General features: G+C 46.4%; 1 protein-coding gene across 4 annotated transcripts in view; it reads left to right on the forward strand.

Annotated features, from left to right (window-relative positions):
- The first annotated feature begins 6,809 nt into the window (after positions 1 to 6,809).
- gata2b (GATA binding protein 2b) overlaps positions 6,810 to 25,961 on the forward strand; it is a 30,487-nt gene continuing 11,335 nt past the window's right edge. The window contains exons 1-4 of one of the 4 annotated variants that reach the window (XM_055647959.1): positions 6,810 to 6,929; positions 21,419 to 21,773; positions 22,554 to 23,195; positions 25,642 to 25,787. In XM_055647959.1, coding sequence (XP_055503934.1) covers positions 21,536 to 21,773; positions 22,554 to 23,195; positions 25,642 to 25,787 — 1,026 coding nt within the window. In that variant the 5' untranslated portion in view covers positions 6,810 to 6,929; positions 21,419 to 21,535. Of the gene's footprint in view, positions 6,930 to 15,936; positions 16,221 to 20,893; positions 21,282 to 21,418; positions 21,774 to 22,553; positions 23,196 to 25,641; positions 25,788 to 25,961 lie in introns of those variants that run through there. The other 3 variants (XM_055647957.1, XM_055647960.1, XM_055647958.1) reach the window with 3 other exon arrangements.

Genomic DNA, 25,961 nt, shown 5'->3' on the forward strand with positions numbered 1-25,961 from the left:
TCTGACAACTATTCTGAGGCTTGGATTAGTAGATCTTTGGGCTGAAAGACATTGGGCAAGATGGTCAAGTGTGAAGGTGTTGAGCCCACAATCTTATTGAATGGTGGAACAGGTGCAAGGGGTTGAATGGCCTTTTCCTGCTCCTTTCTAAATTCTGAACCTTCACACTCCTCCAAGGCAGTTTTGAGTAACTTTATGCCTAAACAGGGGTCCTGATCTGAAACGGCACCCATCCATTCAATGTTAGAAGAAAGGATCCCAACCCGAAATGTCGTCCACCCATTGAATTAGTCTGAAGAAGGGTCCTGATATGAAACGCCACCTATCCATTGAATCAGTTAGAAGAACGGTCCCTCCCCGAAATGTCACTTATCAATTGAATCAATTAGAAGAAAGGTCCTGATCTGTAACGTTGCCTATATATTGAATCAGTCAGAGGAAGGGTCCCGACAAGAAACGTCGCCTAGACATTGAATGTCAGAAGAAGGGTCTCGACCCGAAACATCGTTTGATAATTCACTCCACAGCCGCTGCCTGTCCTGCTCATTTCCTCCGGCACTTTTACTCAAGATTCCAGCATCTACGGATCCTTGTGATCTCCTTTATGCTGTTGATGCTGTTTGGGGGATCGGCTTGACTAAGGGCCTGGTCTTCATTGTGATGATGCCCTGAGAGGTCCCAACACCCCCCACCCACACGAGGAGAGACATCCCCCCCCCCAGTCAATGAGGCCAGCTCCCCCCTCCCCACGCCCCCACAGCTCCGTACTGAAGCCTTGGCCTCGATATTCTGTTTTACCGCTGAGTCACCCTATGTTCCAGATGTTGACTCATCACCACACCTGGTCCTCTGCTGGGCTGGGAATCCCAGCAAAAACTACCCCACAAGGCCCAACTTCCTGCAGAAATTCCAAGATTCCTTAAGGTTTTCCACAGATAATCTGTGTGTGTACTGTTTGTGTGAAAGAGAGAGGGAGAGTGTGTGTGTGGGTGGATGTGTGGTGGAGAATATGTGTGTGAGAGGGAGTGTGCGTGAGAGAGGTGTGTGTGAGAGTGTGTGTGTGAGAGTGTGTGTGAGATGCAAGCAAGACTGCAGATGCTGGAATCTGGAGATAGACACAAAATGCTGGAGTAACTCAGTGGGTCGGGCAGCATCTCTGGAGAAAAGGAACAGGTGACGTTTCAGGTTGAGACCCTTATTCAGGGTTAGGGTCAAGGGAGAGGGAAACTAGAGGAATGACCCTTCGAAGGAGCGTCGAGATCTGAAATGTCACCTGTTCCTTTTCTCCAGAGATGCAGCCTGACCCACTGAGTTACTCCAGCATTTTGTATCTTTGGTTTAAACCAAAGATTTAACCAACATCTGCAGTTTGGTGTAAACCAACATCTGCAGTTCCTTCCTACAACCAAGCCAGACAAGTGGTTTACAGGAGACACAAGATGCTGGAATCTGGAAATAGGCACAAAATGCTGGAGTAACACAACGGGTCAGGCAGTATCTCTTGAGAAAAGGAATAGGTGACGTTTCGGTTCAGAACCCTTGTTCAGACTCTAGAAATCTGGAGGGTAGGTGGCTGAAAGCTGGTCCAGTACCAATGTGATTTATCCACGAACCTATCTTCATTGATGGGACAAAGGTGGTGAGAGGCAGCAGTTTCAAGTTCCTGGCATGCATATCACAGTCCTGGGACAGCACACAGAAAGCTGGGTCTCGGTATATCGTTGAATACTCCATCAAACTTCAACAGTTTGGAGAGCACACTGACTGGTTGCATCACGGCCTGGTTCAGTAACTCGAACGTCCAGGAGTGAAGGAGATTACACAGAGTGGTGAACAATGCCCGGTCCATCACGGGTACTGTCCTCCCCACCATCAAAGGGATCTACAGGGGGCGCTGCCTCAAAAAGGCAGCCAGCATGATCACAGACCCACACCACCCTGGCCACACTCATCTCGCTGCTACCGTCAGGAAGAAGGTACTGGAGTCTGATAACCTTGACCTCCAGGTTCAAGAACAGCTTCATCCCAACACTGCACAACACTAACCTCAGCAACTGTGATCTTCTATGGACTGTGTCGTTGGTTGCACTACGGACTTTGGTTTTGCATTTTTATGATTACCTAGTATTATGGTTGTTATCTTATTGTATTGTGTGTTATTGTGTTTACATGTCTATTAAGCTGCAGTAGGTAAGGATCTCATTGTTCTGTCTCATTGTTGCACCAACTCATGCATGCCAACCTAGATGCCCCATCTAAGCTAGTCTCATTTGCCTGTCGTATTTGGGCCATATCCCTCTACACCTTTTGTATCCATGTAGCTGTCCAAGTGTATTTTAAATGTTGCTGTCGTACCTGCCTCGACTGTTGCATAAACCACCACCCTCTGTGTGCAAAAAAACTTTCCCTTCTCACCGTAAACATATATCCTCTGGTTCTTGATTCCCCTACCCTGGGCAAGAGACCCTGTGCATTCACCCTATCATTACCCCTCATGATTTCGTACACAAAGAGAGGCACTTCAAGGGGGTCTCCAAGGAACGTAGTGTCTGGCTCTAATGTTACACAGAAATGCAATGTCGTTTTGTTTTGCCCCTGTGGTATCCACCTCTTGTATCAAGCAATCATACCTGTTTTAATTGTACACTACTCCGTGTCACACGGGTCAGAGTTTGCAAATCACTTAGCATTCAAAGTCCTCATTGTGTTTGAGACTCAGAGGGAATTTCTCCAGGCAACATACATGCCAACTGTGAACATATCCTCAGTGGCTGCCGTGGGGCAGGTTTCACCATAAACGCAGCCTGAATTATATTTCTTGTTTTAAATAAATATATTGTTCCTTTGTTTTGTGACACACAACCCTTCTCTCTGGCAGCGCATGAATCGAGTTGGCGCCACCTCTTGAGTCAGAGTCTCTCTCCATCACTGAGCGGCGATGAGATAAACTGGGCCATTTCTCTCCGCGCCGTTTGAACGCACGACAGGGGCTGAGGTGGACTGATTGCGGTCAGTGAGCCGGCGAGGGGCCGAGCTCTCCGCCTCCATGCGCCCCACGGCCGCGCCGCTAGATGGTAGTCGCTCTCCGCGAATGGCCCCATCACACCCAGGGTCCAGGAGATTGAGTGCGGATGTTGAGGGAGAGGCGGGACAGTTGTTTTGCCACTTGACGGGATGGCACATCATCTCAGATGGAGTTTACATTAGTGATTCTGTTCCCCTGCATTTCACTAAAGCAGTAAATGTATATATGCACAGATTATTACATACACACACACACACACACACACTATCTCACACACTATCTCACACACTATCATACATTCTCCCACACACTATCTCATCCACACATACACACACACCTAATCTCACACACAATATCATGTATACACTCTCAGACGCACTCTCTCACACACACACCTACACTATCACAAACACATTCTCAAACACACATTGACACACACATTATCATACACTCTCATATAGACACGATCTCTCACACACTCTCCCTTCCACACACCCTCTCTCAAACACACACACACTCTCTCACACTGACACATATTCTCACTCTCACACACACATGCATTTAGGTCTCCACACATTCAAGAAAGGAAATGCACCTGCCCATTCCCTCTCCAGATGCTGCCTGACCTGCTGAGTTCCTCCAGCATTTTGTGTTTTGTTCAGGATTCCAGCGTCTGCAGTTCCTTGTGTCTCCTCCACTGTCGGTGTCATTGCAACAAGAATCCTTTTCAATCATCTCTTCCCCTCACTGCTCCCAGAAACACTGTGCAGACTACACCCATCATGAGGTACAATGGAGAGGCTTTGGAGGCCCAGAGATCGAGCACAGAAACAGGCCCTTCGGCCCACCGAGACCGTGCCAATCATCCATTTATATCAATCTTACCCAAGTCCCATTTCTTCATTTTCCCCACATTCCCGTCAACTCCCCCCAAATTCTACCCCTCACACACACAATGGGGGGGGGTTAACCAATTAACACACACATCTTTGGGACAGGAAACAGGAGCAGCTGGGGGAAACCCATACTCTCACAAAACATGGGAGAACGTGCAAACTCCACTCGGACAGTTCCAAAGGTCGAGATTGAAACTGGATCTTTGGAATCGGGCTGCAGTTGGTCCATCACCTGTGCATTCAAGACAGAGTAACCTATACAAGTTTAATTGGCCTGATATATTCAGTGCTCAAGAGACACGAGTCAAGAGTGCTTTATTGTCATATGTGCTGACGATGGAACAATGAAACGCTTACTTGCAGCAGTGAAACAGACCTGTAAACACACAAATAAACATATAATAAACAAACAAACAAATAAATAAATAAGTAAATGGGTAACAGCGATACTAGAGGGAAAAAAACCCCAACGTCTGTAGTACAACCAAAGACACAGTCCATAGAAGATTGCAGTTACTGAGTTTAATATTGTGCAGTCTTCCTCCTATCTCTCAGGAGACCCCTCCCAGTGGAGGCAAAGTTAGGGATTGGAATTCATCATTGCCTGCAGTGGGCCAACACACGCTCTGTTCCCAAACCGAACCCCATAAATTCAGAAGGGTCCCGACCCCAAACCGCCAATTAATGTCCTCCAGAGATGCTGCAAGCCCTTTGAGTTACTCCAGTACTTTGTGTTCTGTGCAAAACTACAACATCTGCAGTTCCTTACATCTACCATGGATATGTACAACATGGAATAGGCCTTTTGGCCTATCTTGTCAACGCCGACCACGTTGGCATTGTGGGCTAGTCCCATTTGTCTGCATTTGTCTCATAGAACTGTAAACCCTTCCTATCCAAACTCCTGCTCTGCCACACAATGATGATCCCTGCCCTCTTATATGTTTCAAATATCTGGGCAACATCCAGGCACCTCAGAGGGTCTCTGCTAAACCCTCTGAAACCACAGATGGGGCAGATGACCCAATGCCAGGCTAACACCTCCTGCATTGAAGTGCCTATCACTCACTTCCATCTCTGGAGAATGGGCCACGGGTCTGAGACCAGACCCCTGAACTCCACTGAAGGGAGATTCCATTCCAAGAAGTTCTCAAAGTCCACCATGAAGTGCACCATGCCTCACCACTGCTGGAAATCCCTGTCCCTCCGCAGTTCAAGGGAATTTGGGAACCTTGAGTAGTCTTTGTCACAAACAGTGGATGGAATGCATCACCTTCCGGGCTCTCCAGTGCCTTCCTCAATGGTCCACCCACCCCCTTCCCCTCCTGAGGTAGTCTGTGTAATCTGATAGTGGTCTCCACAGCCACCTCAGGACCTAGAACTGGAGGGAATCATCATCTCCTGAGAATGTATGAGAGTGGGGTTAGGAAGGAGTGAGAGAACAGCCATGATTGAATGACAGAGAGACTTGATGGGCCGAATGGCCTAATTCTGCTCATATTACGTATGACCTAATAAGAAAGCTGGAAAGAGTGCAGAGAAGATTCACAGGGATGCTGCCATGACTTGAGGGCCTGAGCTATAGGGAGAGGTTGGGCAGGCTAGAACCTTATTCCTTAGAGTGCAGGAGGTTATGGGGCGATGAGGTGTATAAAATCCTGAGGGGAATAGATAGGGTGAATGCATGCATGGAGTATTTTACCCAGGGTAGTGAAATCAAGAACCAGGTCACAGGTTCAAGGTAAGAAGTGAAAAATTTAATAGGAACCTGAGGGATAACTTTTCACACAGAGGAAGGTGTTATATAGAACGAGCTGTCAGAGGAGGTAGTTGAGGCTGGTACAATGAAAGTGTTTAAAATATTTTGGATGATACATGTTTGGAGGGGAAAGGTTTGGAGGGATATGGGCCAAACACGGGCAGGTGGACTAGCTTAGATGGTGCTTCTTGGTCGGCATGGACGAGTTGGGCCGAATGGCCTGTTTCTGTGCTGTATGACTATATGACTCTTCAAGGGATTGGGTTCAGGCTTCGTTGGGTTTAACATAAGAATCGGGAGCAAGCGGAGATCAGTCGGCTCACTGAGTCCGCCCAGCATTGCCCAGTATCATGGCTGATTTTCCTCAGCCGATTCCCCTGCCCTTGCCTTAGTATCCCTAGTGATATCGATCCTTGCTGTGAATGGACGTTGTCTGGGGCTCTTGGAGTGGAGGATTCCAGAGACCCATCACGGTCTGGGATATCAACAAATTCTCTCTCCTGAATGATCTTCCGTCCGCTCCCAGGACGCGTGGCCATTGATGTTGATCTGCCTTTGCCCAGGGAAACACCTTGCTCTCCGATATATTATGTATACCGTTGAAATGACATTGCGCTGACCTTTAGAAGAAAGACGAATTAATTAACCGTTGAGGATGATGGGGTGGATAGAAACGGCAGGCAGTTGTTGCTAGCGGTGACCATATATAGATCAGGACCCAGGGATGGATTAGCCCCCCCCCCCCCCCCCCCCCCCCCCCCCCCCCCCCCCCCGATTCACCGTATTTCTGATTCAGAGGTTTAAATCATTTGTGCCTTTGTGTTAAAAAAAAAATCAAAGCAGGAAATCAAAAGTAAAATATTTATTATTTTAAAACCTCCGAGTTGAACTTTATTGGGGACATATAGATGTCGTATATAATGGCACGAAGGATACAAATGCCCAGAGGGTGGAACTCGGGGTAAAATAGACTCGTGGGTTTAAACTAAACCCATAATTCCTGCGCTTGCCAGAGTAACGAGTGACGGTGTGAATGTACCCGCAGCGGCAGCGCCTAATGTAAGGTATCTCTTTGGAAAACTGGCTGTGTATAATTCGCAAACTCTCGCCCTCCCTCCTTCGCCCCCCACCCCCCCTCTCACACAGATATCGATTTATTTTAAAGTGCTTTTCGCTATCGAATCTCACCTGGTTTTAGCTTAAATCACCAACTAGCGAGGCTGCAGAGATCTGAACGCGAACGCATTGTGTGAGTAATATTTAACTATTATTTATCATAATATACACTTAATTATAGCTGATAATTTCAAGGCCAAGTACCTAAATGTGGTCGCGATCAATTATTTGGATTATGTCGTCGCAACGATCAATTGGTTTAATTGACTATTTGATTAATAATATTTTTAAACCAGCACCTGCAGTTCCATTGGTCTACATGTATATACTTTCACCGTCCATAAGGCGTACATAATGTGGCCGTAAATTTGTCTTTAGAGGGGGCGATGCGAATGCGAGAGAAATTGAGATTGGGAGGGTGATAGTGGGGAGACGGGAGGGAGGTGGTGGGGTGGGGAGAATGGTAGAATGTAACTCTATTCAGCAGTCTGATTCTCATGATCAACTTGGAGACGAATTTACAGCGAACGACAGTGGTCGCTGGGAAAACTGACTGCGAGAGAAAGAGAGTTAAAAGATGTCACTGCAAGTATGTATCGTCCAGTCGATCACCTAAAAACCCTAACCCGCGCAGGAGGGGGACTCTGTGGAATTTAATTTAAATATGTTAAACTAGCCTTCCCATTTATCCGACGCCTCTCCCGAATAAAGTGAAACTCGAAAAAATATATTAAAAAAGGTGGGCGCAGCGAGAGAGAAAAGAAATCATTCGATTTTACCAGCATCTGCAGTTCTTTCTTAATCATCTCACTACTAACTGTTTAATCAGACTTTATTAGACGAAGTAATTCATATTTGTTTTTTTTAACTTTACTTTTTGAGGGAGGATTGGGTTTAAAAACGATGTAAATGATGTAGCTGGGCTCCTGGAACGAATTTCTGGTTCAAAAATGTATTCCTGGGTTTATTCTCTGCGGGAATTTGGTTTAAATCTTGAACAAGGGGGGCGGCCGGGGGTTACCTGTGGCGTTTCAGTGGCGGGCGATGCTTTGGGGAGGATTCATTGCGACTCGCGTGCTACCCCGAGAGACACAAGACTGGCGAACTGAGCACTTGATTATCTGGTGGAGCGAGATAAGAAGACGTTTATTATTCCTCCCCTCCCGCCACCCCCCCCCCCCCCCCCCCCCCCCCCTTCCCATCAGATTACAGTCAATTTACTTTTGAGCGCAGAGTGATCAGCTGTTTCCATCCGACTTCATTGAGAAGCGGAGATAAGATGTCGTCTGCTTATGCTGCCCATTCTCTCTCTCAAGGAAAAGATTAGTTTCCAGGGAATGAAAATAAGCTCCGGGTTAAAAAGGGTGCTGCGTGTTTATAAATATATATAAATCTAGCTTCATAAATTTCCTGTGTCTTAGTTTTTGAAGAAAAAAAACGAAAACTGGCTGCTCTGTGTAAATCCAGAATGATTGGTGTTGCCAATATAGTTACAGTTAAAAACAAACCATTTTATGCCTTCGACAGACAGGTGACCAGAAATCACAACGTGTTGTTACACGGGGTAATGACCAGGGGATTTAAATCAGGCCGATTGTGGAAGCGATTGGGAAGAAGGGTAAACTGATCATCGATGGTCCACCATAAAACCATAACAGTCTCAGTGTTTGCAATGCCTAGTGGGTCTAAATCGGAGATATTATCTCTGAAAATTAAAGACACCCCGTCAATGGCAATTATTTTAAAACATAATATTTTGGGTTATAAACCACATTATTTTGTTTGTTTATTTTGACACAGCGCTCTGATCTCGATAGAAATATTGTCAGCAATAATCAGACGTTAAGGTGTTTTAAAATATAAATTATAAGCCATCGCGCACTATCAAATATCTATAAATCATACCAATTGGAAATCCAAGAGCAGGATCTAAGATTTGTCGAGGATTTGGCGCGTCCGTGTATTATAATTCCTTTCTCTACCGGGCCGTATTAATCACCAGAGATGATTTCATCTTACCTTTCCAGATTTAAGATTAATTAAACTCCTGTTCTCCGGGCGACGGGTTTGTGACTGCGAGTTACTGATAACTCTAATCACCCAAACATCAAGGAGCAGTCTATAATCGAGGTCTGAAGCAGGCAAGAATTATAGCGTTACAAAGAGGGTGGTTTATAACTAATTCCACTCCTTGATCTACGATTAACATTTATTTTATGATTCTGTTTTTCTCTGATGTTAATACCGTTATAATATATTTTTTTAAATCACATTTTGCACGATAACTCTTTTACACGGAGTATTCCCCCCCCCCCCCCCCCCCCCCCCCCCCCCCCCCCCCTGCCTGTCTTTAGCTTTTAATTTCCGTTGAAACACCTCGGATACAAATATCTGTGTAAACTTCCCAGTTAGCCTGAATAATCGGACAACCGCAGAGATCGGACAAGCCAGCCCTCGCCTCTCTCGCTCAATAAGAAAAACCCGTTTAGCCTACATTGGAACAAATTCTGAAGCTACGGCGCTCTGAATGTACATTTAAACGGAACGAAATTTTAGCCACGTGTGAGTTAATAGATAGTAAAACTGGTAGAGATGTAATAAATGTGGTTTATGTATAAATAATATAACTGCGGTGTATTAGGTTACCTATACATTTTGTGTGTATAATACATACACACACACACGGACGTGTATGTATATATATATATATATATATATATATATATGTCCCTAACCAGTCTGAAGAAGGGTCTCGAGTCGAAACGTCACCCATTCCTTCTCTCGAGATGCTGCCTGTTCCGCTGAGTTACTCCAGCATTTTGTGTCTACCTTCGGTTTAAACCAGCATCTGCAGTTCCTTCCAATATATATATATACCTGAATATACATACACACAAACAGACACGCACACGCGCACATATATATATATATATACATATACATATACATATACATATATATGTGTGTGTCCGTGTGTGTGTGCGTGCGTATATGTGTGTGTGAGTGTGTGTGTGTGTGTGTGAATCACAATCAACTTGTGTACAGAGTTTGAGGATATATGGCCTATTAGCTGCAAATAATTGTATATAAAACAATTTTAGCTGGTGACAGTTTTGGGGCAGGGATGGGGAGAGCGCTCACGTGTAAATGGGTACATGGATGTGCGGGTATAACTCGTGTTCATGTGAACACAGCGTGGCTATTAGTAGTACGGAGGGTCGTGTACACGTGTATTTGTGTACACGTTTGCACGGAGTTTGAGGTCTGGCCACAGTTTAGTTGTATTTGTTTACTTACTGGTGTTCTAACCCGAATGTGCGTTTTCATTTGGTGTGGCGGTGATTTTTGAACGGTCGGCGCGACCCTCTCGGGCACAGACTTTTAATATTTTGTAAATTAGGGAATGTCAGTTGAGAGGGAGCCGACGAGGGACGCAGAGTGCAGGCCGGGCACGGGTTCAGTTCTTTAACGACTGAATAAATCCCATGGTTGAATAAGGTACCGGGAGTGAGAGAGAGAGAGAGAGAGAGAGAGAGAGAGAGAGGTGGGAGAGAGAGAGAGAGAGAGAGAGAGAGAGAGAGAGAGAGAGAGAGAGAGTGAGAGAGAGAGAGAGGAGAGAGAGAGAGAGAGAGAGAGAGAGAGAGAGAGAGAGAGAGAGAGAGAGAGAGAGAGAGAGAGTGAGAGAGAGAGAGAGAGAGAGAGAGAGAGAGAGAGAGAGAGAGAGAGAGAGAGAGAGAGAGAGAGAGAGGTGGGAGGGGGGGGGGGGGGGGGGGGGGGGGGGGGGGGGGGGGAGACCCTGTGTACAGGAGTCCCGAGTTATTGCCAGAGTTTGCGTGAGCGCCTCGGCAGAAATTGTCAGTCTTCGAGGGCACTCTCGCGGTTCCTGCTCCCATCAAAAGCAGCCGTTACAACTGACTGCGTTTCAGTGAGAGACGGGGTGGGTGCGGACGTGGATGAAAGAGAAAGACAGAGAGAGAGAGAGAGAGAGAGAGAGAGAGAGAGGAGAGAGTCGATGAGCGATACATAGATAGAGACACAGAGTGGGAGATACAAAGGGAAAGGTACAGGGAGGCAAAGAGGGGCTGAAAGAGAGACAATGGGATGGATAAATTAAATGGGATCAATGTGGCAAATATAGTGGGATAGGCGGGGGGGGGGGGGGGGGGGGGGGGGGAGCGAGCTACACACACACACACACACACACACACACACACACGGCCAAAATGCATACTCACAGACAGTTTATATTATACACATACAGTAACTAACACATAACGAGCAACGCTCTTTCTTACACAAACACATAGATACACACAAACACAGCCACACAGAGAAACAAACATAAATGACCACTCACGCACACACACAGACACACACACACACACACACACACACACACACACAGACACACACACACACACACACACACACACACACACACACACACACACACACACACACACACACACATAAACACACACACACACACACACACACACAGACACACACACGCAGACACACACACACACAGACAGACACACACACACATACAACAACATACTCACACACACACACACACAGACACACACACGCAGACACACACACACAGACAGACACACACACACACATACACAACACATACTCTCACTCACACACACACACACACACACAGACATACACACACACACACATAAACAACCATACACTCACTTACACACAGACACACACACACACGCAGACAGACACACACACACACACACACACACACACACACACACACACACACACACACACACAGACACACACACACACACACACTCTCACACACACACACACACACACACACACACACACACACACACACACACACACACACACACACACACACACACACACACACACACACAGCCAGACACACACACACTCTCTCACACACACACACATACACACACACAAACAAACACAGAAACACACTCCCAACCCGTCACACATACATAGAAACAAACATAAACAGCCACGCACTCTCTTTCTCACACCCTCACACAAGACAACCAAGCACATAAACGCACTCTCAAACTGTCTCATAAATGTACAGAGAAACACATGGCCTCTCTCACTTTTTCTCTCTCACACACACACACCGATCGGGACAGGCACGGACACACGAGCCCTCTCTCCCCCCCCCCCCCCCCCCCCCCCCCTCACCCTCCCACGTCTGTCAGGGTCGGGATGGAAGGTTCGCTCTGGCTGCCCATCCTCTGGGTCGACTCGAGCTTGAGTTGCCGCCGGTGTTGAGGGGTCGGGATGGATCTTAATTCTAATCCAGAGTCTGATAATTCGTGATAATGGCGGCCTAGAGTTAAAACTTGGAGGTCATAGATTCCTCGCCAGGGGCAGAGTCAGATTTTAAATCACCAAAGCCCTAGAAATAAAAGATTATATACATCATGCACAATTACCTTCACAGAGCGTAGCGTTTACACATTTTAACGTACAATACATAATACAACTCGTATAAACGGAATATAAACATGTCGTATTAATATTAGTATTAAACGCTACGAGACTCCATACTAATAAAATGCCACGAAAATAAATAGAAATACAAAAGTAAAGAAAAGACATAACAATATCTGAAGAAGAATATCTGACTCGAAACGTCGCCCATTCCTTCTCTCCAGAGATGCTGCCTGTCCTGCTGAGTTACTACAGCATTTCGTGTCGACCTTCGATTTAAACCAGCATCTGCAGTACTTTCCTACACAATATTATTTTATTCCTTTCTACTGAAATATTAATTTCGTGTTTTTCTTTCTGAGTGTTGTTCGGTCTGTTTTAATAGCTGAAGTGTTATAAAATGTGTTAAATGTATCATTTCTGTCCACTATCATCTCCCTCTGTAACTAAACTCCCAGAAACTAAAACGTAAAAAACATGAGCATTTCAAAAGAGAAATAGACACTAACCATTTGTTTGTAAGTTTTTTTACGTTTTAACACATGGGCCGTGCTATATAGATCGCTTCACTTTGTGCGTTGTATTAACACATCGTATTCATCGTATTTTGAATTTCCCTTTTGCAAAATGTAAGGAGTGCATTGAACAGATTTTTTCGTCCAGAATTAGGAGGATTTTGTCCACCGTGAGATGTGTGTGTGTGTGTGTGTGTGTGTGTATATGTGTGTGTGTGTGTATGTGTGTGTGTGTGTGTGTGTGTGTGTGTGTGCGTGTGTGTGTGTACGTGTGTGTGTGTGTGTGTGTGTGTGTGTGTGTATGCATGTGCATGTGTGTGTGTGTACGTGTGTGTGTGCATGTATGTGTGTGTCTGTGTGTGTACGTGTGTGTGTACGTGTGTGTGTCTGTGTGTGTGTGTACGTGTGCGTGTACGTGTGTGTGTGTGTATATGTGTATGTGTGCATGTGTGTGTGCATGTGCATGTGTGTGTGTCTGTGTGTGTACGTATGTGTGTGTGTGTGTACGTGTGTGCGTGTCTGTGTGTGTGTACGTGTGTGTGTACGTGTGTGTGTGTGTGTATATGTGTGTGTCTCAGTAAAGAGATTCACAGCGGAGAGACAGTTTCTATCGCCGCTTGTGAGGGGTTCTCTGAGGTTTATGCCGCCGTGTTTTGAGATTCTGGGTTGGTGCTGTAGGTTTATTTACCTCTAATCTGTTTTTTAAAATTCAAATTTACTGGAAATAATTCAGATGCAACTCCAAACACAGCCAATTTGTCTGGTTGAGTGGATTTGAAGGTTTAAATTCAAGGCACTCTACCAAGATCTTAATTTACAATTTAAAAAAACCCGGAGTTTTAATCTTTCTCCGCCCGATGTTACAGGGCAGAGGGAAAGAGAGGCTTTATTAAAGAAAAAAAAAGCACCAGATATATGGATGTTACTCCAGTCTTTCGCTGGGCTTGGAGTCTGAGCCTTGCACCTGCCTGGTTTGAGTCCCAGTCCCGTGCCCGAGATTTAAACAGCTTTGCATTTTAAGCAAACATCGTTTATTTAACTCCTTTCTCGCAAGCGGTTGCAAATGAACAAGCTTTTGTTGCAATCTGATCCCGGGGTGTTTTTTCTTTCTTTTTAATATGTAAGCTCGCTGGCGATTGTCAAAACAAAAGCCAAAAACGTAGCTTCTCAATCAAAGAAATCAGTGGTTCGGGAGATGTAGAGCCAGGGCTGGCCGGCGAGTCCTCAGCACCGGTCTCCACTCTCTGTGTTGTGGGTGGTAAGAGATTCATAGTCAGGGGCTGTCCAAAACACACACACAACATCAGTAGGGGAGCGCGGGCAGCTTTAGCTCGGGATTAATACCGGTTTGTGGTGTTTACTTTAGTATTTGCATGTTTCCATTCTCTTCCGTTTAAATGTAAGGTTTTCTAGGGGGGAGCGTTTTAGAAAGGGAATGGATACTGTCTCAGGAGCGCTGATAAACAGGTAACTGGAAATGTAAACATAAAATGTAATAGGTGTTGTCTGGAACAAGATCAGGTCAAAACCAACGAGGTCGCGGAGTTTATAATCTGAGGTAGCTGCAATATTCGCGCCGTGGTCGCTCAATGAATTAATATCTACAAGGAAACGCCACATAACTCTGCCCTCGCACAAGCTATACTTATACTCCGGATTCGGAAACTGCTTCGATTCCTGGCTCCTAGAAACTCCAGTTTTTTAAATCCCCTTAAAAATCTTGCACGTCCCCCCCTCCCCATCCCCTCGCATCCTATTAAACAAGTCCCTGCAATGAATGTTTAAAAAGGGATGGAAATGTCCACATTAAATCACAAAAGAGAAGCCACGGAATGGGGTTCACTTTTGAAGAAGTGGTGAATTGGGAAAACGAGCAGAGAGAGATAACGGCACAAACCCTCTACAATATGTATTCGCACCAAACTTTGGAAAAGTATAGATGCTGATGTGAAAATATAGCCAATACTAAAACACATGAGGACGATATAAACGAGGCCGTGTGATACAACCGGGTGATTGTATACAGTGTTTTAAAATTAAAGGCAAACAACGTAATTAATTTATTGATACACAATACATCTCTGGAAAAAAATGTCTTGGGTGTCATGTATGAATAAACCGATTAACCCCCCTCCTTTCCCAGTGTTTTCCTGGGCTGTTATAACATCGGATCGCCAATATGATATTCTCGTGTCCCCTCCATCCACATTAGACATATCTGACGAGGTTTTATTTAATTAATGTGAGGACAGCAAAGGTCACACTAGAAGCAATCCACGGCTCACAATAACGCTCAATCTAGTCTCATGAAAGTTCACCTTCTCTCTCCGGCCGCCCTACAAGCCGTTGCAGTCTAGGCGCGGGTTTGTGATCCGTAACCCGTTCCCAAATAATATCATTTCGTAGAAATAATCCACGCAGCACCTTGAATGTATTTAAAGCGGGACAGTATTATTGTCAAACGTTGTCAGATGTAAATTACACGCGTTATTACATCGGCTGCTATTGTGTGTAAATAATTCCCTGTTTACTGATTTGGCTGCGCGCACATACTTTAAGGTATTCTGATCATTTATATTTGTGGACCCGATAAGCCAACTGTCTTTCCCTGTAAGTGCACGCGATGTACCCGTATAGTAACGGGTATTATATGGCATTGGGGTGACTTCTGTAGCTCGCTGTCCGCGTTATATTAGTGGACGGCATATATAACGTGCTATACATGTACCTTGTATATCGGGCATTTGAGTTTTAGATTGTAGAAACAAAAAACTGCATATACTGGTTTACAAAAGAAAGATACAAAGTGCTGGAGTAAATCAGCGGGTCGGCCGTATGATTGGTTGAGTGGTGAACATTGTGTACGGGGCTTTATACAATCCGTATAATATTGCGTGCGTTTTGAACTAATTTGAAGAATGCGCTATGTAATGTGCACAACAGATTGATATATTGTGCTGATCGATTATTTTGCAATGCATTGGATCAGTGGGGCACTAAGAATCCTGTGTGCCCTTTTACCTGAAGAGTGTGTGTGTGTGTGTGTGTGTGTTTCGGATTGCATCCTAACCCGGAAGAGGTGATTTTGAGAAGACTCCTACGTGTCTCAATTTTGGTTACCTGAATCGTCAGCTCATTGGCCAGCCAGTGCTGGGAGCCGCAGCGGCGCTGGGGGGGCTCGAACCATTAAACACACGGGCCCACTGGGCGGAGCCGTTTGTCTGAACTCCAGCATCTCGGCCGCAGTCGCTTGTGACAACCGCACCAGCCCGGCTCTCGTCGCGTCCGCACAAAGGGCCAGTCACGTTGTTGTTAGTGTCGCGAAGGAGACTCCCTGGTTCTCTGCCATTTGAACGGCAATTGCTGAGAAGACGGAGTGGAGAGAGGGCGACATCTTAACCCCATTTAGTATGGGCTGCGGGTCGATCCGAAGATTGAGATAGGTTCAGTCTGTAAGTATCTTATAATTACACCCCGACTCGTGTTTGTAAAGTTCAAAACTCCAATACAGAATCGCCGTTCTCTTTATTATTGTAAATAATGATTCCCAAATATTCTACATTTTGCAATAGTGGGCAACAGGATAAATATCTCAAATATTATCGAATGACAAAATACAGGCTTAGTGAATACAACAAATATGAGATGCACGTGTGCCGGGAGGAATTGCAATAATGACTGATTTACGCCGCTGGCTAAATCAAATTTCCGGATTAAAATTGACATTGTATTCGACAATTTTGATCATTGGGAACGGCATTGATAAATACCATCGTTAATAACCCAAAGGGTCTTAAATACCAAAATAACCTTGTTACTTGTTAACAGATCAGGTTTTCAAAGTTGTTGACGGCGATGTTTGTCAAAAGTGCTGGAGTAACTCAGCGGGTCAGGCAGCATCTCTGGAGAACATGGGATAGATAGGGGACGTTTCTGGTCGGGCCCTTCTTCAGACTAATTTTGTGAAATCGAGTTTAGGGAATTTAAAAACGCCACCCATCTCTATCCGAACGTAACTTGACTAGTTTAAGCTCTCGATCGCGAAATTCCTCCAATTCCTATACCCAGAACATATGACTTTTAAACCCTTCAGAAACCTCGCACGTTATCCTCCCTCTGAAACTCGCTGCAAAGTAGGAAATTTTAAATTAAATCATCACATTAAATCTTAAAAGAGAATTCCCAGAAGGAGCAGTCAGATTCCCAGCGGTTCGCTTTGCTTTGCAACAGTAATGTATTAATTTCTGTTCAATTAAACGCGGGAAAGTAATGTTCTGGTTTAGATTGTCATGGATTAAATTTAGCGCGAATGTACATAATCGCCTGCGCCTTGCCCGAATGAGGTTGTTTGAGGATGAGACACGGGGACCAAGGTGGGAAGGACATGTTTAGTTCGCTGTCAACGGCGGACAGATTCGGGAATTAAACCCGGTTTCGCGGTAAATATCTCCCGGGGGACAGGGTAAGCAGTGTGGGTGAAACGGGTGGATGTGTTAGTGGAGAGAGGGAGAGGGAGGGAGGAGGGAGGGGAGGGAGAGAGAGAGAGGAGAGAGAGAGAGGGGGGGGGGGGGGGGGCAAGCGACTTGGGGGGAGGGTTCCCTGGTCAGGAAATGGGGGTTAAGAAAAAGCAAACCTTAGACATTTTGGCGTTGGGTTAAGGACAAGAGGTGGGGTGAGGGAGAGGGGGGTGGGGAGAGAGGGAGGGGGGTGGGGGAGAGGGGGGGGGTGAGGGGGGGGGGGGGGGGTGGGGGGGGGGTGGGGGGGGGGGGGGGGGGTGGGGGGGGGGGGAGGGCGGGGGAGTGGAGAAAGTTAGAGAAATAAACCTCATGCTTTTTTTCCTACAAGCGCTTGGAGGTCACGGCGAGGTTATCGGGTCTGAAAGTGTATAAACGCTTTCACCCCGTGGTCTTCTCTCTGCCCCACGGGCGCTTATTTAAAAGACACCCCCTTTTCATCCCACGCCCGCTCTGCTGTTAGATTTTTCTTTGCACCGATTTTTTCCCCTTTAAAAATAAATAAACGCACTTTGGCAGAAATTCCCGTGAAACTGACTTGAAATTAAATCCAGGGAATCAATCCGCTGTTCCCCGGCGCGGGGTCCTCTGTGTGAAATGAACTCACAGCAACGTGGATGAAATCGGGGCGATTGCGTTAGGTTTGTAGGCGAGGATGGGTGGCGTGGGGACAGGGGCAGGGCATAGGGTCACTAATTAGACCGCGTATCGGGAGTCTTCTGCTGATGCCGGCTGCATTTAGAGAGGACATTTTCCCTTGCGACGATTGACGCGGAACTGTTCCCGGGATCACCAGTGAATTTGTTGCTTTAACCTTCGCACCAGAAATTCGCGATGAATTTTAAGATTTTATTCATCGCGAATATATACATAAACATAGGGACACAATAAAAAGCTGGAGAAACTCAGCGGGTGCAGCAGCATCTATGGAACGAAGGAGATAGGCAACGTTTCGGGCGGCTCCTTCGCTCCATAGATGCTGCTGTACCCGCTGAGTTTCTCCAGCTTTTTTTGTGTACCTTCGATTTTCCAGCACCTGCAGTTCCTTCTTATACATATACATATATTGAAGAAGGGTCTCGACCCGAAACGTCACCCATTCATTCCTTCTCTCCAGAGATGTTGCTAGTCATCTCTTCAGCGCGTCGTCCACAGAGCGCAGAGGATCATTGGGACACAGCTACCAGCCTTGGAGGGCATCTACCACACACGGTGCCTCAGGAAGGCCGTCAGCATCCATAAAGACTCCTCACGCCCTTGTAACGGACTGTTCGAACTACTTCCCTCCGGCAGACGTTATAAGGCCTTCTACGCCCGAACCTCCAGACTCAGAAACAGCTTTATTCCCAGAGCTATAGCGGCTCTGAACCGGCCCTGCTGAGTGTCCCGCATCCCCCCTGGACTGTCTCCCTCGGATGGTCACGTCACACAGCTTATTTATTTATGTTACTGTTCTTTTACATCGGTTGGAAGCTGCACACTAAATCTCGTTGCACTGACGTGCAATGACAATAAAATATATAATAATAATTATTATTAGTCCCGCTGAGTTACTCCAGCATTTTGTGTCTAATACACGAGTTCATGTTGTAGTTTAATCAGCGAGTTACCTCTCCCTCTCTCTCTCTCTCTTTCTCCCGACCTGCCCGTTGCTGCACCACTTGTAGGATGTGCTGAAGGTTAATTGGAAATGTATTTTAGTTATTTTTTTCCCCATTCTAAGTGTTTCGATCTGCCAGAGTGCTCACACGTGATGGCGGTGGAGTTGTTTAAATGGACCCGACAGCAGAAATGTCGGCTGTGTTCAGTCCATCGCCAGTTCTTGAATCTCACCTTTTTTCCTCTCTCTTGTCCACACGACAACTAGCAATTCCTCTCTTCCTTACCTATGCACGGGCTTAAGCTGAAGTGTTCCTGCCTGCCACCAAGTCGCCAGCTGGGGATCTCCGATTCCCCACAGTTCCCGGTGTTCACGGCGACTCTTTCGGCCGCCGGGAACATGTAATCTCTGTTTCTCACCGACCAAGACCCGGCTCCTCCGGATTCCACTCACTCCATCATCACTCGGAACTCCTTCACTCGGAAGGAACAGAAGAAACCCGGTTAAAGTAACAAACACCAAACTCCAGAACATTGTATGTCAATGAATTTTAATGCGGTTTGGTCATATTTTCAAACACACATTTGATTTTCTTGTCCTTTCTAAAGAGATATCTACTGGGACCCAAGGGTCATTTGCCAGCCCGTGTTGTATAACTAATAATGTTCAGTGCTCAACAAAATTAACGACCCTCTTAAAACCCAAACCCACCCGCCATTTAAAACGCGATTAAGACAATGTGTGGATTATATTGGCTTCACCAGGTGTAACGGACGGAGCAGTGAGTATTACACACTATTTAACTCCCTCGCCGAATCAAACCTTCTGGGGGAAAACTAACTGAATGAACAGCTCCCCGTGTAGTTAGACTTAAGACCAGCGCGTCGGACAAGAATAACAACAAGAATAACATTTTCCGTCACTGTTCAAAACACAAAGTATAGGATGAACTCAGCGGGTCGGGCGGGCAGCATCTGTCCCCTGATAGACCGAAGACATTTCAGGTCGGGACCCTTCTTCAGACCCTTTTTTCCCCGTCTAGGGGTCTGTTGCCGGCGGGAGCTCGCTCCTTCCTCCGCTCCGTCCACGAAACACCATCGGACGGTGCATTTGTAATCATTTTATTTTGCAAGAAGGCTCATATTTTCCAGTGTCACCACTGTCCATTTAGTAAGTGCACGGGTTGTAGTTCAGGATAAACCTTCGCCGGGGATACAACCGGACGCGTGTGGATACATCGCTGTCTATTCATGTTTCAACTCTTCCTTCAAACAAGACATCGACGAATTACAACGTGGGGACCTTGTTTAAACAGCGCTCCTTTTTTTCCTCTATGGATCTGATGTTTTTTTCTTTTTGGAAAAGGAGGGGGGGGGGGGGGGGGGGGGGGGGGGGTGGGTGGGACGTGTCGAGGTGGAAGAGAAGGAGGGGGGAAGTTGGGAAAAAGAGAACTTCATTTCCTGGTTAATTTTGGCAAGATAGGTGACGTCAATGGCCAGGCGTCAGTGTGGCTGGGACTGCGACTCTTGTACGCGAGTTGGGGGGGGGGGGGGTTACGTCCGAATGCCCCCCAGTACCCGGCACAAATTACCCAGGCCCACAACACAGCTGTGAAACTCGGGGCCAAAGACTAACCAAAAGTATGATTGCTCCATCCAACCTGTGAAATATAATTTGGAATAAACGCGGACAGCAAACAATCAAACTAAACCTCCCAGCCACATATTGCAAAATCTATAAATCATTAACGTGCTATTTTTTTTTCCAACAGGACGGTTCGCCCTTTCCAATCAAGGGGGTTTATTTAGACGTGGGAAGGGAAGGGAAGGGGGAAGGAGGGGAGGGAGAGCCACAACATAAACACCATTGTCCCGGCCTCGAGTCCTTTAAGTGAATTGCCTCAAAAATGTTTTTTAAGAAATCTGATTTCATTACCTGCAAATTTGCAGCAAATTTGAATGTGTTTTTTTCTCTAACGGGGCGAGTGGGAGATTTGTTAAATGAACGAGTTGTAAATACGTTTATTGTGTGTTTTTTGTGTCTGGAGGCAGAGAACCAATGGTATTGTGGGGCTGAAGTCTCGGCGACGGCGCTCCCATTGGCCGCTCGCAGTTATTAGTGATAGCGTCGCGCGTTTCATGTCTGTTGAACAGCGTTGAGCTAACTGGCGCCACCGGAGACATGCCATAGTTTCAGTAATACGAAAAGTCACTGAGGCTTTGCATTTCACCGCCACCCGCGACCTACACCCCCCTCGCTCCCTCCCCTCGCTCCCTCCCCTCCTGTTTGAGTTCAAAATAAATGGAACTCATCTGTTTAAAAACTAGTCATAGGTGACGTCTTATCTCTGCTACAAGCCGGGAGTTGAGTGCGATCAACTATTTTTTTTAATGAAACTTGTAAGTAATCCATATTTTAAATATGTACATTGTTCCTTCGAACTTATTGAATGCAGATTAGTTCTGTCTCTTCTGTCCTCCTGCTCAATTGTGGCTTCAGAATTTAACGTCAACTATTAACCGGCGGCGTTTTACAGGTGTAGACCGTCTACGGCGGGACAATCTTCTGTGGGGCACTCGCGGGACAAGAGGGAAGTTCGGTTTGTGCCGGCGTAACGCTGACCGCTTTTGGGGAAGAAATTCCAGGCCCCTCCATGGAAATCGCCACGGACCAGGCGCGTTGGGTTTCTCACCACGCCGTGTTGAATGGGCAGCACCCGGACAGTCACCACCCCAGCCTGTCCCACAACTACATGGAACCCGCGCAGCTCCTGCCGCCCGATGAAGTCGACGTGTTCTTCAACCATCTGGATGGTCAGGGCAACCCGGTCTCGCCGTATTACAGCAGCTCCCCGCACGCCCGCGCCACCGTCTCCTACCGCCAGGCTCACGGTGAGTGCGGCCACCTATACCCTCTCCGTCTCCCCTCTCCCCACTCTCTCCTCGTTCTCGCTTTTTGTTGCTCCCTCTCCGAATCTCTACCCCCACCCTCTCTCTCCCTCTCTAACATTCTCCATCTATCTTCCTTTCCCCATTCCCCTCTCTCTCATCCCTTCCTCTCTCACTCCCTCTCCCTTCCTCCCTCTCCCATTTCCCCCTTCCTTTCTCCCCCCTCTCTCCCTCTACATTTCTCCCTCTACATTTCTGTCTCTGCCCCCTCTCCCTCTTTTTAACACCGAGGATGCACCGCGTCCGAAGGCGACAGCGCGACTTGTAACAGCTACACGAAACTGTCCACTTCCTCTTTATCGATTGCGTTTTTTTTTTAATGTTATTTTTTGAAAAGGGAAGAAACGTGGACGGATTTTGTCAACCCCTCCACCCTTCCCCTCCCTCCCTCCCTCGCCCCTTTTTTTGCCGAAAAAAAAGTCGAAAAAACACACTACTTCCCGGAAATGAAATCAAAACGTAGCTTTTTAATCTAGTTATTAATGCAGGATATCGCAGTGTGAGAGGGTAGAGGAGAGAGACCCCTCACCCTCTCTCTCGGCCTCTCTCTGCCTCCCCCTCCCCGGTTGGAAAGTTAGTTCACTTTGTTTTCGGTCGTTTTGTTATGGGAAAGGAAGGGAATATTTATTTACTCGCCCCTCCAACCTTCCTCTCCCCTTTTTATTTTGTTCTCGGCTGGCTACGTGTTATTAAAAAAAAGAATGTCTCACAAATTATTTGCAGCGCGCCTGTCGGGAGGACAAGTTTGCGGGCCGCATCTTCTGCACAGCCCAACCATCTCGTGGCTTGATAGCGGCAAAGCTCTCTCGGCTCATCACCACCACCACCACCACCACAACGCCGCGGCCTGGGCAGTCAGCCCCTTCTCCAAAGGGCCACTCCACCCGGCCGGCCCGAGCGGCCTCAGCGTCTACTCCGGTGGCACCTCGGCCTCGAGTCTCTCGGCGGCGGCAGCGGCGGCAGCAGCAGCGGCCGGACACCCCAGTCCGCACCACCTCTTCACCTTCCCACCCACTCCACCCAAGGACGTGTCTCCGGATCTGGGTGGTCACAATTCGGTGTCTCCGTCCAGCTCGGCGGCGGCGGCAGCGGCGGCGGCAAATGCAGCAGGTCGGCAAGATGATAAGGAATCCATTAAGTATCATGTATCTTTGGCAGAGAGTATGAAACTGGAATGTTCTAGAAGTTCTATGCCATCGCTCGGAACCAGCGCGACTTCCACCCACCACCCTATCCCTACTTACCCTTCATATGTACACGGTGTTCATGAATGCAGCAACAGTCTCTTCCATCATAACGGGCTCCTGGCAGGCGCCTCCTCTAATTTCACACCTAAATCCAGGAGCAAAACACGCTCATGTGCCGGTAAGCATTTTAAATTAAAATTAAATAAAAACATTAAATCAAATTATATCTTAAAATAAACTTCGTTTCAAATATCCATCCTCACTGTCACCATTTAATATCTATGTCTCTCTCTCTCTCTCTCTCTCTCTCTCTCTCTCTCTCTCTCTCTCTCACACACACACACACACACACACAAACATACACACATCTTTCCAAATCCCAGCTAGTAATAAACCCTTTTTTTTAATTTTGAAATTGCTGGAAATTAAATGGTTTTCCTTAAAACCGATTGTTTAGCGTCAACTTGGAAAGTTGTGCAGGCGAATGAGCCCAAACAGAGCCACTCTCTCCGAAAAAATACATTTGCTGTATTGTGTAGAAAAGCAACTGTCGATGCTGGTTTAAACCGAAGACCATTCGCTATATTTTATGTTTGAAGAATGGCTTATTGGGAAACAAGCAAAATGGGATGTAGTTTAATAAATGTAGCATGTATCTTGTTTTGAAAAGTGCCCCTCAAAAGTTAATACAAGGATTAATTAATTTTGAGAAATAATCGCTCTGTTATGGCGGTTCCCGGCCCTTAAAATCCTCGCTTGCGCGGCACAGAACATATAGACTCGAGGGGATGTTTGCCGAGGGCAAGATGTTAAACAGCGGAGGAGTGAGTAAAGTGAATGCCCCACCGACCCCATCTCTCACCACTGTTCTTGCGTCTTGCTCGGGTCGCCCTGTTACTATACCCGGCAGCGCCGATCTTAGCAGCCCTGATCCCTGCCGGAGTCACAAGCCTGACTTCCCCTCTCCTTCCCAACCTGGTTGCGTGAACCCCGGAAAAAAACACACTTCCCTCACAGGGCACACTTTTAAACGATACAATATCCACCGACTCGCGTCGTTGGCAGCAGGTTCCCCCCAACTCGAGAGCCCACACAATTCTAGTAAATGTGTCGAAAAAATATGTTTTCTTGATTGATTTTTTTCACAAGACCGCGTTTACTGAATGTTGCAAATGACTGCTAAATAGTAACTTATGCATTAAATCGTTTTAATGATGTTTTAATCCATGAACACATTAGAGAATAAGCGAAGTTGTGTTATTGTCGGGGGGGGGGGGGGGGGGGGGGGGACTGTTTTTACTCTTGTTGCTTGTATACAACAGGCGTTAACGTTGAATTATCAGCGCAGTCCATCTAATTGTGACTGCGCGTTCTCTGATGGGCGTTCACAACGCGCTGTGCAAAAAGATCTAATTTCACTTCACTTTCTCGTTCATACACTGGTCCATGTAGCGAGGAACAGAGTGGTTAATTAAATTCAGTCCCAAATCAGCAAGACACATCTTGACAGTCGCGAGTTGAGCTGGAAAAAAATACCCAAACAAAAACCCTTTAAATTTAAAAAACATTTCCTGCTTGACTTGAGAGCATTGGGTAAAGTTTGGTGAGATTGGGAAGTTAAATCAAATAACATGATGTGACTGGATAGATAGCATGCAAACAAAAGCGTTTCACTATATCTCGGCACACGTGACAATAATAAGCCAATACCAATAATTTATTATGAAATTTAATTATTTTAATTCGACTACATTATGTTAAAAAAAAAAACCCTCAAAGCTTCTAACAAGGAGTAGAATTGAGAACAGTTGTGTATGTCCAGCGCCGGCCAACCTCTAAGATATAATTCCACACAGAACTGAACCTTGTTATGTAAACTACACGTAATATTGGGTCGGTGAAGGGATTGTGCGACTTCAATGCTGGATCAGGTTCTGTTCCCATAACATACTCATTGCGTTGGTTCCCGCAGCGTTTAACCGAATCGTGTTTTGTTCAGGGTTAGGGCCAGTAGACGGGACATGTACAGTGTTGTTTTGGGTCACCACTATGTCAGTCATTAATCTGCCCCGAACAATTTCAGATTAGTTGCAAGGGGGGGGGGGGGAGTGCAGATTAATCCGGCGAAATATTGTAATCATTTTAACAAAAGTGATTCACAAGAAGTGACCCTCCCAGAGCGGCTAACGTCCCCGTGTTAAATAGATGCCTGTTTTTATGGGAATGTCACCAATCGCCGCCTATATTACTCACTCCCTCATTGCCTAAACATTCTTTTTTTCGCGACCCCAAAGGTTGCCCCCGAACTCAAATGGCGAGGTAGAATTTATAAGGGAAAAATTAAGTCAATGTAGGGATTGATACGCTGAGTTTTATGGTCGGGAGAGCAGGAACCAAGAGTGCGAGAATTGGTTCCTGTTTGTCGAGGGTCGTTTTTACAGGAATTTGTAGTTTATTGTTCATTATTATGTAGGTTATAGGCGGCATAATTCACCCCCCTCCAAATAAAGCAGCAAACTAACGCACTGGTTCCCGATATCTCGCGCTTTGTAATTGCTCCGATATTTTATGTACAGTCAGAATGTCCATTTCGTCGCTTATTCTCCATGTCTGTCCGGTTTCAGAGGGCCGGGAGTGCGTTAATTGTGGCGCCACCTCCACTCCGCTCTGGAGGAGAGATGGGACGGGACATTACCTGTGCAACGCCTGTGGTCTTTACCATAAGATGAATGGCCAGAACAGACCCCTCATTAAACCCAAGAGAAGATTGGTATGTTTCACCGATGGTCGCGACCTGAGGGCTGGCGATTTCTATCGGGCCCAGTGAAATGATGTATTTGTGGGATTTGAGATAATGGGGCGTGTATGTGTATGTGTGTGGGTGAGTGTGCGAGTGAGAGTGTGTGTGAGAGTGTGAGAAAGAGGGTGTGTGTGTGTGAGACAG

This window comes from Leucoraja erinacea, chromosome 16 (genome assembly GCF_028641065.1).
Source record: "Leucoraja erinacea ecotype New England chromosome 16, Leri_hhj_1, whole genome shotgun sequence".
NCBI lineage: Eukaryota > Metazoa > Chordata > Chondrichthyes > Rajiformes > Rajidae > Leucoraja > Leucoraja erinaceus.